General features: G+C 43.6%; 1 protein-coding gene across 1 annotated transcript in view; it reads right to left on the reverse strand.

Annotated features, from left to right (window-relative positions):
• Positions 1–2,292: 2,292 nt before the first annotated feature.
• The window catches only part of meltf (melanotransferrin), a 69,346-nt gene continuing 58,018 nt past the window's right edge, over positions 2,293–13,620 (reverse strand). Inside the window, exons 14-16 of the mRNA XM_070883907.1 lie at positions 11,351–11,538; positions 3,929–4,118; positions 2,293–2,997 (exon numbers count right to left, since the gene is read on the reverse strand). Coding sequence (XP_070740008.1) covers positions 2,933–2,997; positions 3,929–4,118; positions 11,351–11,538 — 443 coding nt within the window. The 3' untranslated portion in view covers positions 2,293–2,932. The remainder of the gene's footprint in view (positions 2,998–3,928; positions 4,119–11,350; positions 11,539–13,620) is intronic.

A 13,620-nucleotide genomic window follows, 5' to 3' on the forward strand; every position in this document is an offset into this window, starting at 1 on the left:
TCTCACTACAGTTACCTAGATATTGGGCAGACTTTGGTTCGTAAGGGAGTGAGATCCACTTACAAGAGTGGCCGTTGACATTGAACTCAAGTTGTAAATCGAGCATAATACTGTCAAAAACACATCAAAGGGCACAGTCCAGGAGGATGCATTATCCCACCATGTCTACTCCGTTAATTGCTGCTTTTAAATACGAGAACGCTGAAAATGGGGAAATTAGTAAAATTGTTTGAAAAGAAAAATTAAATACCTGTGAATACTTGAAGTATTTATTAAAAGTGCTTCTACAGACTTAGACTGCCATTGTTGCCCTTTTTTGCAATATGTTCTCATAAGAATAACATCATTCGGCTCTCTAGCAGTACTGTACAATTTACCACTAACTTGTAAACAAAAGGGATATTAAGCTCTTGTTTGTAAACCAACATTCTCTGGAAAGTTTGGCATACTTTGGCCTGGCCAGAGTACATGTTGACCGTTGTTGTCAACCTTGTAGCTGGTAAATGATGTATGGCTCTGGGTGGCCTGAGAGCCAATTGGTGGGAAATAAATATTTTTGAAACTATAGCAGCCACAGAAAGGTTAGTGTTAATGTTAGAAACGTTAATTTTGTTATTGGGCTCACCAAGATCATCGAACGAACTGAATCACAGACCGGACACATTGGACCAACATTTGGGGTCCTGATGATGGTGAACTGGCAGTGTTCACTGTCATTTTGCCTTTGAAACTGACCGCAACTTCAAGGATTTAGCGCGTGTGCAGCCTAATGGAAAAATCCTGAAGTTGCGGTTGGTCATTCACTGCTCCTCCGCAGGTAGCGTTGTGACCGCGGCCCACCAAATCATGGAAATTGATCAACTTTGGCTCTTCTGCAATAATTATGCTGTTAAACCCAAAGTCACTAGGTGTAACTGGGGTTTTAACAGCGTATTGATTGCTAAAAGCTTATGGCCCTGAAAAATTAATTTTAATTTTGTGCAGTGTCAAATTTATTCATTTTAATAAAAAATTTAAATGTTTAATCTTTATTTCAGTTTTGCCTTTTCCCCATGTGAGAGCCTCGATCTTTTCTTTGCTCTCTAACATTGTTTAAAAGTTTGAAGAGCTTATTCACTTCCTGGTTTGCTTTCTGAGAGATTCTGCATTTTGATTGGCTACTTAGACAGCTTATTAACGTCCTAGTAGCTCACGCTATGGGATTCCCACTACGTTGATTTGAATTACGCGTCGGAAACCCCTAACATCTGGAAACAGATCGAGATCTTTGTGTGAAGCTTACGTCGGGGCTAGCAGTGAACGCCTTTGTTTTGCCACTGACCGCAAATTCTGGGCCGTTGTAGCTGATAGCATAGCATCAAAGTAGTAAAAATCTGGCATAGATACTAAAATAGCATCCAGTATCTGCGTCAAGCTAATCAGATGCAGTATAGATTAGATAAAGAGCAAAGCTCCCTCTACACGGTTCCAATAATGTGCCCTGGACCACCCTCTGAAGTGTAGCCCTGGGTGCACTAGTCATTTCCTAACCCATTCTTGTGGACGCTTTGAGCAAGCTGTCAACTGCGACCAAATTTATGAGCAGTTTTGTGTTGTGGATTCATGTCCATATTTAGTTTGCCCAAGCTCATTTTCTTAGGATTCTTACATCCAGAAGAGACTGGATTGAAAGCCAAGTATCAGAACTGAATGACATGCCCCTGGGGAAAATAGGAAACTGACTGATTATTTTTCACACGTGAACTCCAACATTTGCTAGTTTATTTACAACAAGGGTGCGTCTTGGAAAATGAGAGCTTTAAATAGTACTGCTAGAAATTGTGCCTCATAGGATTTTACAGTGCCGAAGGAACCTATTCAGCCAACTGCATCTGTGCCAGCTCTCCACTTAGTCCTGCCCCCTTGCCCTTTCCTCATTACCTTCCAATTTTTTCATTTTTCAGGACTGCCACAAGTCATGTCTATCTGCTCCGTTACCCGGGTCTGGTTTCTTTACTATTCCATTTCTACTTTCGAGCACAGCTGCAATTTTTTTCTCCTAAAATAATTAGTGAATAGTATTTCGGGGATATTCACCAAAGTTCCTGCAAAGAAAAACTAGAAGGTTTGCAGGAACTTTGCATCTAACTAATAAATGTTAGTGAGTAGAAGCTGTCATAAACAAAGCAACTATGACGACTGCTGGGGAGAACAATTCTACTTATAAGAGAAGGTATGATACCATTGTGTAACAAGCAATTGCATATACACTGATATGACTATTGCCTTTAGAGAAGGTATGCACAGGATAAGTAACAGGCAATTGTTTATGCTCTGACACATTTGCTTAAATAGGAATGCTTCAAACAGGTTCTACTGAAAATGTTGCATAAGCCATACCTACATTTTAAAGCATTCTGCATAAATCACTGATGTATAAAGTTGTTCCATTATATGTAAACAGTATCAAATAAGTATTTCTACAGCAGTATTTATACCAGTAGATAATGAGCAATGCACACACGGTGATGTCGCATCTGCTTTCGCAGAAACACTGCCAATAAGTAACAAGAACTGAGTGCAGCTAATAAATTACTACATACAAATCTTCTCTTTAAACAGTCATGATCAACCCCAAATCATTTTTCTACCACTTGCACAAATAACACGTTTAAATCTACAAATTACTCTTCTTAAATCAGCTGCTCTGTGCCGCCTTTGTGAGCTATCGTGACATCACCGAGCTCAGGGAAACGAAGTGTTCTTTATTGCGTTTAATGTCCGTATTGTTACAGCTCTGCAGCAGTTTAAATTGAGAACTCATTCTGTCTGATGCAGAGTATTTGTGTTTTTGTTTCAGTTCCTCTCCTCGAATAGTTCGGTTCAACAAGGACGAATTGCCCGCACATCTCTTGATTTGAAACGGGTAGTGTGGCAGATCACGGACCAGAGATTATATGAAGAAGCTGTACAGCATTATAATGAGCAGAAACAGCGATGACATCGTGGATGGAATCACTGGAAGAAAAATACGTAATTTGAGAGAAAATTCTAGTTTTTAAAAAAAAATCTAATTTTTTAATAAAAATAAAATCTTCAATATAGCATCCATTGTCTCATCACATTGTCAAAAGGTCACAAAGCCCTTCACAATGAATTATATTTTGGAATCTAGTGAATATTATGTAAAAATAAAGGGGAAGCAGGGCGAAAGCTGTGGGCCTGAAAATACCAGCAGCTTTCATTCCCTCAGCACTATTTAGCATTTACACGCAGTGCTGTCTGCACTATTTTAACACATACCTTAAAACAAAGGCTCCAAATATAACAAAGTAAAAATGAATATTTGAGCGAGAAGAGTGTAAGTTGACTGCTGTGATGATATGCTACCCAAGATGGACTGCACTTTATAAACATAGGACTTCCCCCAGTGGTAAAGACAGTGTACCTGAGACATAAGGGGTGGGAATCCTAGGTTTCAGTCTTAGTTTGTGTCAAGTTACTTAAATCATCCAAAGTGAGCATATCAGGACTACAATTGAGCTCTGCCTTCCTAGGCTAGTAAGGGCGGGGAAACAAGAAATAGCCAGGGTTCCTACTCCTGCTAGCTACCCAGCCCCCTGCTGGAAGTCTGCGTGTGTGGACAGAAATAACTGTGATGGCTCCCGATTATCGAACAGCCTGCCAATATTCACTGTCGGGACTCGCACATGAGCAAGATTCACTTAAGTGATGTGTGCAAATGTCCAACACTTGCTTGAAGTACCCCAGAGTGCCCGGCACCTGCGGAACTGCAATCCAATATGAATCTATGCCTTCAGGAGAGTAGATTTGGGGAGAAAACTGACAATCAAAAACTACAAGTCAACCACTGAAATATCGCATTGGAATAAGGGGCATTCCGCTGTAACGTGTGACCATCACAGAAGCTGAGAGGTAGGTAACTCACTTGCACCAGAACATTCAATCCTTTTAATTGCCTCCAGATAGTTTTTTCCAAGCCAATCTTCATAAGTAGTATTCTCTCCAACGGATATGATTTCAACAGTAGAATCTTTAAAGAGCAGATCGCTGCCACCGTAGGCCGATGAATTAAACATTCTAAAGCCATTAGGGTGGCTTTCGTTCCCAAAGAAAGCCTAAAAGAAAAGACTTGCATTTAGATCGCATCTCAAAATGCTTCACACACACACTGGGTTACTTTGAAGGGCAGTGACTGTCATGTAGGTAAGCAATGGCACCCATTCAAGACACAGCAGATGAGATACCACCAAAAGATAACATTGAGGAATGTTGATCAGAACACCAAGTGGACTCCCTGTTTTCCTTGAATAGTACCATAGAATCTTTAATGTCTACCTAAGCCATTGAATTAGGCAGATGGCAACACCTCTGACAATGCAGCACACCCAGAGTACTTGGATGGTGAGTTCAGATTATGCACTTAAAAACTTGAGTTCTGACTCAGAGGTGAATCAAGTACAGGGAGACGAAAAAGAGACCAGTGATGGAAGAGCTAATGCCACACAGTAACCCAATGCTTTAATTAAAGTAATAGTGCCTTACCATTTAACCCAAAGATTGTGCCTCACCTAGCCTGTCTATATCCTTTTGCAGATTTTTTGTGTCCTCCTCACACATTGCTTTTCCTCCCATATTTGTATCGTCAGCAAACTTGGCTACGTTCCCTTCTTCCAAGTCGTTAATATAGATTGTAAATAGTTGGGGTCCCAGCACTGATCCCTGCGGCACCCCAGTAGTTACTGATTGCCAACCAGAGAATGAACCATTTATCCCGACTTTCTGTTTTCTGTTAGTTAGCCAATCCTCTATCCATGCTAATATATTACCCCCAACCCCATGAACTTTTATCTTGTGCAGTAACTTTTTATGTGGCACCTTGTCAAATGCCTTCTGGAAGTCCAAATACACCACATCCACTGGTTCCCCTTTATCCACCCTGTTCGTTACATCCTCAAAGAACCCCAGCAAATTTGTCAAACATGACTTCCCCTTCATAAATCCATGCTGACTCTGCCTGACTGAATTATGCTTTTCCAAATGTCCTGCTACTGCTTCTTTAATAATGGACTCCAACATTTTTCAACCACAGATGTTAGGCTAACTGGTCTATAGCTTCCTGCTTTTTATCTACCTCCTTTTTTAAATAGGGGCGTTACATTTGCAGTTTTCCAATCTGCTGGGACCTCCCCAGAATCCAGGGAATTTTGGTAAATTACAACCAATGCATCCACTATCCCTGCCGCTACTTCTCTTAAGACTCTAGGATGCAAGCCATCAGGTCCAGGGGATTTATCTGCCTTTAGTCCCATTATCTATTGAGTACCGCCTCCTTAGTGATTGTGATTGTGTTAAGTTCCTCCCCCCCATAGCCCCTTGACTATCCACTGTTGGGATATTGTTAGTATCCTCTACCGTAAAGACTGATACAAAATATTTGTTCAGAGTTTCTGCCATCTCCATGTTCCCCATTACTAATTCCCCGGTCTCGTCCTCTAAGGGACCAACATTTACTTTAGCCACTCTTTTCCTATTTATGGGCCCAATTTTGACCATGCCATTTTTTTGGCACACTGATCCGTTGTGCGCTATAAACTGCCCTGAAAGAAAATGGCCCCATCCTGGCCGCTCCGCAGAGCCTCCAGTGCCCTGGCACGGTGCAGATATATCAGTGGGGGGCAGACCTCCAGGCCTGCGCCGAAACGAGTGCCGGCCGTGACGTGCATGTGCAGTGGTGTCGGCCCCAATGGTTGCACATGTGCAGTACCGCCGAAACTTGGCACTCGGTCATTTTTGAAGTGCATCGCTGTGTAGCCCCGTTTGAGTTTAAAAGTACTTGCTGCTTGCTGCCAGAACCCTACCTGATTCGATTTTTGAGTAGCCCTAGAAATGGACAGCCAGTGCTCCTGCTTGAAATAGGTGTGAGTCTTAATAAAATCTCTCCTCTCCCTCCCCCCCCTCCCAATGCCGCTGAGCCCAGCCTTTCCTCTCCCCCCCCCCACTCCCCCACTCCCCCGGTTTAGTCTCCCGATGCCATGTCTGCTCTCAGGTAGCCCAGCCTCTCCCCCCACCCCGAGCCTCCAGATGTGTCTTTGCCGGCCGGCCCTATCCCATGCCAAATGGCCTCCCATACAGGCTGGCCCACTGCCTTCCCCGGCCCAAGGTAGGATTTAGTTCAAATATTTAATTGTTAATCAATTGTTTACCTCAGTTCTTTATTTTTATTTAGTTATTTGAAGTTTTATTTGTAATGTTTGCTGCTTGGGTGCAGGTCCTTACTTACTTACCTGCGCCGATTTCTTAACTGCCTGCTTTTCAGAGCTGGTCACATACGCTGACCTAGGTCGATTTGGAGTAAGTTTTCGCTGGCCAAAGTGGCATAAATGGTCAAAACTGGCGTAAGTGTCTGGGAACGCCCCCTTTTGAAAAAAAAAACTGAACTAAAAAAAATCGTACCTAACTAAGTTACTCTGGAGCAAGTTTATTGGGGAAAATGATTTTTTTTGACTTACACCAGAAAAACCAACTTATTCCAAAAAAGATTGGAGCAAGTATTGGCCAAAATTGGGCCCTGTATACCTATAGAACCTCTTGCTATCTGTTTTTATATTTTGTGCTAGTTTACTTTCATAGTGTATCTTTTCTTTATTAATCATTTTTTTAGTCATTCTTTGCTGGCTTTTAAAAGCTTCCCAGTCTTCTGTCCTCCCACTAGTTTTGGCCACTTTGTACGCCCTTGTTTTTAATTGGATACCGTCCTTTATTTCTTTAGTTAGCCACGGATGGCTATCTTTCTCTTACACCCTTTCCTCCTCACTGGAATATACTTTTCTTGAGAGTTGTGAAATATCTCCTTAAATGTACACCACGGTTCATCAACCGTCCCATACTTTAATCTATTTTCCCAGTCCACTTTAGCCAACTCTGCCCTCATACCTTTGTAGTCTCCTTTATTTAAGCTGAAGACCCTGGTTTGAGAACCAACTTTCTCACCCTCCAACTGAATTTTAAATTCAACCATATTATGGTCTCTCATTCCTAGAGGATCCTTTACTATCAGATCATTTATTAATCCTGTTTTATTGCACAGTATTAGATCAAAGATAGCCTGCTCCCTGGTTTGTTCCGCAATGTACTGTTCAAAGAAACTATCCCGGATACACTCATATTTACGATATTGCGCTCCCAAAGGGAGACCTGCTTGAAAGAAGCATGGTCAGAGGTCATAAGAACATAAGAAATAGGAGCAGGAGCAGGAGTGGGCCATACGGCCCCTTGAGCCTGCTCCGCCATTTAATATGAACATGGCTGATCCAATCATGGACGCAGGTCGACATCCCTGCCCGCTCCCCATAACCCCTTATTCCCTTATCGGTTAAGAAACTGTCTATCTCTGTCTTAAATTTATTCAATGACCCAACTTCCACAGCTCTCTGAGGCAGCGAATTCCATAGATTTACAACTCTCTCAGAAGAAATTCTTCCTCACCTCAGTTTTAAATGGGCGGCCCCTTATTCTAAGACCATGCCCCCTAGTTCTAGTCTCCCCTATCAGTGGAAACATCCTCTCTGCATCCACCTTGTCAAGCCCCCTCATAATCTTATACATTTAGATAAGATCACCTCTCATTCTTCTGAATTCCAATGAATAGAGGCCCAACCTACTCAACCTTTCCTCATAAGTCAACCCCTTCATCTCCGGAATCAACCGAGTGAACCTTCTCTCACCTGCCTCCAAAGCAAATATAGCCTTTCTTAAATATAGAAACCAAAACTGCATGCATTATTCCAGGTGTGGCCTCCTGTATAACTGTAGCAAGACTTCCCTGCTTTTATATTCCATCCCCTTTGCAATAAAGGCCAAGATACCATTGGCCTTCCTGATCACTTGCTGTACCTGCATACTGACCTTTTGTGTTTCATGCACAAGTACCCCCAGGTCCTGCTGTACTGCAGCACTTTGCAATTTTTCTCCATTTTACACTCAGTCCCTTCATTCAAGTCATTAATATAGATCGCCCTAAACACTGTAGCTCTGATTATCCGACCCCTGCTTCTGTTGAGCACAGTTCCCTAATGGGTGAGCAGAATCTATTATTCATTCTCAACAGATTTGAATTTTATTATAACAAAATCAAGTTTTCATATTTACATCCTAGCATTTAAATTATTTGTTTTACATTCACCTATTAGATTTTTTTTTAAATCATTCTGGACAACACCCTCTCTCTCCTCCCCTAATAATGTGGATTTTTATTCTACATGTGCTTCAGGAGCAAGGTACCTGTTATATTAGAATGTTATATTAGAAAGCATAAGATGTCATAAATATCCTGGAGAACATCAGCTGTAAATGTATTTAGTAATGACAAATAAGCACCAAGCATAACAGAAGTTCTGACCAAAAGTACAAATTATGCGATATTCATACAACTAAAACTGGTTATTCACAGCACAATGATGCAGTTTGTTGATGTCACATGTACTGAGCCATAAAATGGTAGGTTGCAGGTTATAGAATCATAAAATGGTACTGCCATTCTGACAGCAGTGGATAAACTGGGTCATAAAATCTGGCCTGCTGTTCCAGTTGTTATCTCAGTAGCTATTTTATTATTCTGCTTTTTCTTATCTCAGGATTCATGCCCTGGAGCCTGGCCCTGTTCCATGTGCACTCCAGTGAGACTCTTCATCAGAGACTGATGGAAAATCGGTATTTTTCATGGATAGTTTCAGAATGAGTTAGTCATTTTATCTAGTTTCACCTACTTTTGGAAAATGATTTAAACATAAAGCCTCTTTTAATTGGTGAGCGATTCCGAGGCTGCTGCTGTGTTTCCTCTTTCCAAAGTCCTACAAACAGTCGTGTGTGACACAAACTCAACAAACTGCCTCGACATGTGACTATAAACCTGCCAATCAGCACATGGCCAGTGGCTGAGACCTGCACACTGCTGGCAAGGGTATCTGATCTCCTGGAAACATGCATAAAATGTGACCTTGACGATAGGTGGGAAACCTGTTCCAGAGCTAACAACACTGCTGCTTTATAACTGTCTGTCACAAGATATGTCTGAAACACTTAGAATGACAAGAGCCTTTAATGTGTTAAAAATTTCCAGAGCTTCACCCTGTGCCTTGGATAGACAATTCCCACACAATGGGGTTTAATTTGCTTTGGTGAAGCACTGTTCTAACAAACTTGAGTAAAATCACTACTTTAGCATGGCCATTAACCCTTTAAACAGACCAAGGTTAACTTCGTTTAATTTGTAACCATAATTATGCTACTGAAGGGTGGAAAACCTGCTGTGAAGGGCTGGTTTCTTTCCACAGAGAAAGAAGGAGAATTAGAAGACAAAATTTCTCTCTTCAAATAAGCTGCTCTGACATAGGTCCTTGTGAGTGGCTCCGGAGCACAGCGATTGAGGAACAGGTTGTCAGCCTCATCCTCAGGATCTGTGCAATAGTATGGGCGGAGGTTTAAAAAAACACGGGAAGATAATTGGTACACAAAAAAAATTAAGTTTTCAGGAATTTCTATTATTCTCACTGGATGCTGTAAGCCTATTTGATCACAACTGACAACATTATCTGTTTGTATTCACATAGCACCACTCATAAATAAACATCCCAAGGTCCCTTCACAAATAGACGCAAGCAAGAAGTCGGCTAGGGAGAGATTAGGACGAGTGACTAACAGCTTGATCAGAGAGGTAGGTCTAGGAAGGATGTTTCAAAGGGTGGGACCCAGGCTGCTGAAGGCTCTGCGACAAATGGCAGGGCAAGAGGAGGGGGGAATGCACAGAAGGCTGGAGTCAGAAATACAGAGCACACAAGAGAGGACAAAGAGCTGGTGGAGACAAGTGGAAGCCAGTGAGGCATTTAAAAAGATGAGGACAATTATTTAATATTTAATGCGTTAAGGGGATAGGAACCAATCTAAGTCTGTGATAATGGGAATAATGGGCAAGTGAGACTTGGGATGAAACGGAACATATGTGGGAGAGTTTTGGACAAATTGGAGCTTATGGAGGAAAGCATTTGAGCAATTGAGTCTGCAGCTAATAAAGGCACGTAAAATAATTTCAGCAACAAAGGGGTCAAGTAGGGGCAGAGGCAGGCAAAGTTGATGACGTTCACATAAGAAGTATTGGTAATGGATAGGATATGGGATTTAAAGCTGCAGTCTGACAGCAGCAGTTGAATGAGAAGAGTGCTGGCAATGTACAGCAGGATGTGAATGGTCTGATTCAACCTGAAACAGTGGCTGGGGAGGTGTGTAATGGCATAGGAGTGAAGTTTATATCAGGGTCGAAAGCAATGGCTTCAATATTTCTGATGTTGAACTGGAGGATGTTATAATATCTAAAACTTGATGTTGAACATCAGTCTGACAGCAGAGGCAGTTGAAGCTGGCAATGTTCAGCAGGTTGCCAAGGGCCAGTGTGTAGATAATGAAGAGAAAGGGACCAAGGATCAATCCTTGGAAACTCTAAATAAATGTGGGGAGAGAAGAGCAGCCATAGGTAGATTTGGATAGGTAGAAATGAAACCATGGAAGGGCAGAACCATGGAGCTAGATGATAGAAGAGTCATTAGAGAAGGATAATGCAATCAACTGTCAAACATTATAGAAAAGTCCAGGAAGATGAGAAAGGATATTGCACTATGATCACAGTTACAAAGAATATCATTCGTGACATCGGTCATTCGAGTGCTGGGAGAACGCCAGAAGCCAGACCGCAGTGATTGAAACAGGGAGTTTCAGGAGGAATGGGCATGGAGCTGGTTCAAGGATCCGAGAGAGAAAAGGCAGGTTGGAAATAGGGCAGTGGTTGTAGACGGTGGATGTGTCGATGGTGGGATTTTGAGAAGGGGGTCAATGATGGCAGTTTTGAAAGGGAACTGCTGTCAATGTCCGCTAACATGGAGGTCAGGAAGGGGAGTTAAGTGGTCAGCAATTGAGTAGGAAAGGGATGAAAAGGAAGAGGTTTATGGATAAAGATAAGCTGGGAGAATGGGGAGAATCTCCAGTAAGATGGAGATACAGGACCGGAGTGGATGGGGCAAAGTTGGCGGGTTGGGGAGATCTGAGGCAAAGGAGCTGCACAGATGATAACAATCTTGGAGACGACAAAATACAAACTCCTCGCAGTTGGTGTTTGAGGTAAGAGTAGAGAGGGCTAGGATCAGGATTTAAAGAGATGATTAATCTACAGTTGTTGAGATAGCAGCCAAAAGTCACATTGTTCAGTCTTCCATGTTTAGTCAGACGTTTATTTTGATAATTGTTCTTTTATTGCTTGCAAATGCAATTGAAGTAGTGAGACAGTAATTTAACTACTTACCTGTCCTTTATCAAGCAACCCGAAGACAGCTGTGATGGAGGTGGAAGGGTGGACCATAATGGCATGTGATGGAACCTTAGCCAAATTGCAATCCTTCCAATGAGACACTTCTGCCCGTGCACCATTCAGGCACAGTAATTGGTAATCACTGGATTTTAGATTCACAGCCCAAGGTTCCTGGTTATTTCCTAATGAAGAAAATCACATTCATAAATCTATGAATTTTGAATATACAGCTCAACAAGTGCAATTAAAAAATGCTTTATCCTAGGTCAGAGTGTCATCATAGGCAGTCCCTCGGAATCGAGGAAGACTTGCTTCCACTCTAAACATGAGTTCTTAGGTGGCTGTACAGTCCAATACGAGAACCACAGTCTCTGTCACAGGTGGGACAGATAATCATTGAGGGAAGGGGAGGGTGGGACTGGTTTGCCGCACGCTCTTTCCGCTGCCTGCGCTTGATTTCTGCATGCTCTCGGCGACGAGACTCGAGGTGCTCAGCACCCTCCCGGATGCACTTCCTCCACTTCGGGCAGTCTTTGGCCAGGGACTCCCAGGTGTCAATGGGGATGTTGCACTTTATCAGGAATGCTTTGAGGGTGTCCTTGAAACGTTTCCGCTGCCCACCTTTGGCTCATTTGCCGTGAAGGAGTTTCGAATAGAGCACTTGCTTTGGGAGTCTCGTGTCTGGCATGTGAACTATGTGGCCTGCCCAGCGGAGCTGATCAAGTGTGGTCAGTGCTTCAGTGCTGGGGATGTTAGCCTGGTTGAGGATGCTAATGTTGGTGTGTCTGTCCTCCCAGGGGATTTGTAGGATCTTGTGGAGACATCGTTGGTGGTATTTCTCCAGTGACTTGAGATGTCCACTGTATATGGTCCATGTCTCTGAGCCATACAGGAGGGCAGGTATTACTACAGCCCTGTAGACCATGAGCTTGGTGGCAGTTTTGAGGGCCTGGTCTTTAAACGTTCTTTTCCTCAGGCGGCCGAAGGCTGCACTGGCGCACTGGAGGCGGTGTTGGATCTCGTCCTCAATGCCTGCTCTTGTTGATATGAGGCTTGCGAGATAAGGGAAGTGGTCCACGTTGTCCAGGGCTGTGCTGTGGATCTTGATGACTGGGGGACTGTGCGGCGAGGACAGGTTGATGGAGGACCTTTGTCTTACTGATGTTTAGTGTAAGGCCCATGCTTTCGTACGCCTCAGTAAATACGTTGATTATGTCCTGGAGTTCAGCCTCTGTATGTGCACAGACACAGGCATTGTCCGTGTACTGTAGCTTGATGACAGAGGTTGGGGTGGTCTTGGAGACGGCGAAGGTTGAATAGGTTCCCACTGGTTCTGTAGTTTAGTTCCACTCCAGCGGGGAGCTTGTTGACTGTGAGGTGGAGCATGGTGGTGAGAAAGATTGAGAAGAGGGTTGGGGCGATGACGCAGCCCTGTTTGACCCTGGTCCGGACGTGGATTGGGTCTGTGATTGATCCGTTGGTTGATAGACCCTCACGGTTGACAGTGTCAAAGGCCTTTGTAAGGTCGAAGAAGGCCATGTATAAGGGCTGGCGCTGTTCCCTGCATTTTTCCTGCAGCTGTCGCACTGCAGAGATCATGTCCGTTGTGCCCCGTAGGGGATGAAATCCACACTGTGACTCCGGGAGGAGCTCCTCGGCCACAGGGAGAAGATGGTTGAGGAGGACTCTAGCGACGATTTTCCCAGTGGTTGATAGCAGGGAGATTCCTCTGTAGTTGCTGCAGTCGGACTTGTCCCCTTTTTTAAAGATGGTCACGATCACTGCATCTCTCAGATCTCCCGGCATGCTCTCCTCCCTCCAGATGAGAGAGATGAGGTCATGTATCCGCGCCAATAGTGCCTTTCCGCCATACTTCAGTGCCTCAGCAGGGATTCCATCCGCTCCCGTGGTCTTGTTGTTTTTAAGCTGTCTTATGGCTTTTTCTACCTCGTGCAGTGTTGGGGTCTCACTGAGGTGGTGGCGGGTCGCATGCTGCGGGATGGAGTCGAGCTCGGTTGAGGAGATCTTTGAAGTGCTCCTTCCAGCGGCCCCTGACTGCCTCGGTGTCCTTGATGATTGTTTCCCCGTTCTTGGCCAGCAGTGGGGTGGGGCCTTGGGTGTTTGGACCGTAGGTGGCCTTGACTGCGATGAAGAATCCTCGCACATCATGGCTGTCGGCCAGCTGCTGTATCTCCTGTGCTTTCTCCATCTCGGGTTTTTCGTTGGACCTCAGCCTTGAGGCATCTGTAATGCTGCTTTGCTGC

The sequence above is a fragment of the Pristiophorus japonicus genome, chromosome 6, assembly GCF_044704955.1.
Source record: "Pristiophorus japonicus isolate sPriJap1 chromosome 6, sPriJap1.hap1, whole genome shotgun sequence".
Taxonomy (NCBI): Eukaryota; Metazoa; Chordata; class Chondrichthyes; family Pristiophoridae; genus Pristiophorus; species Pristiophorus japonicus.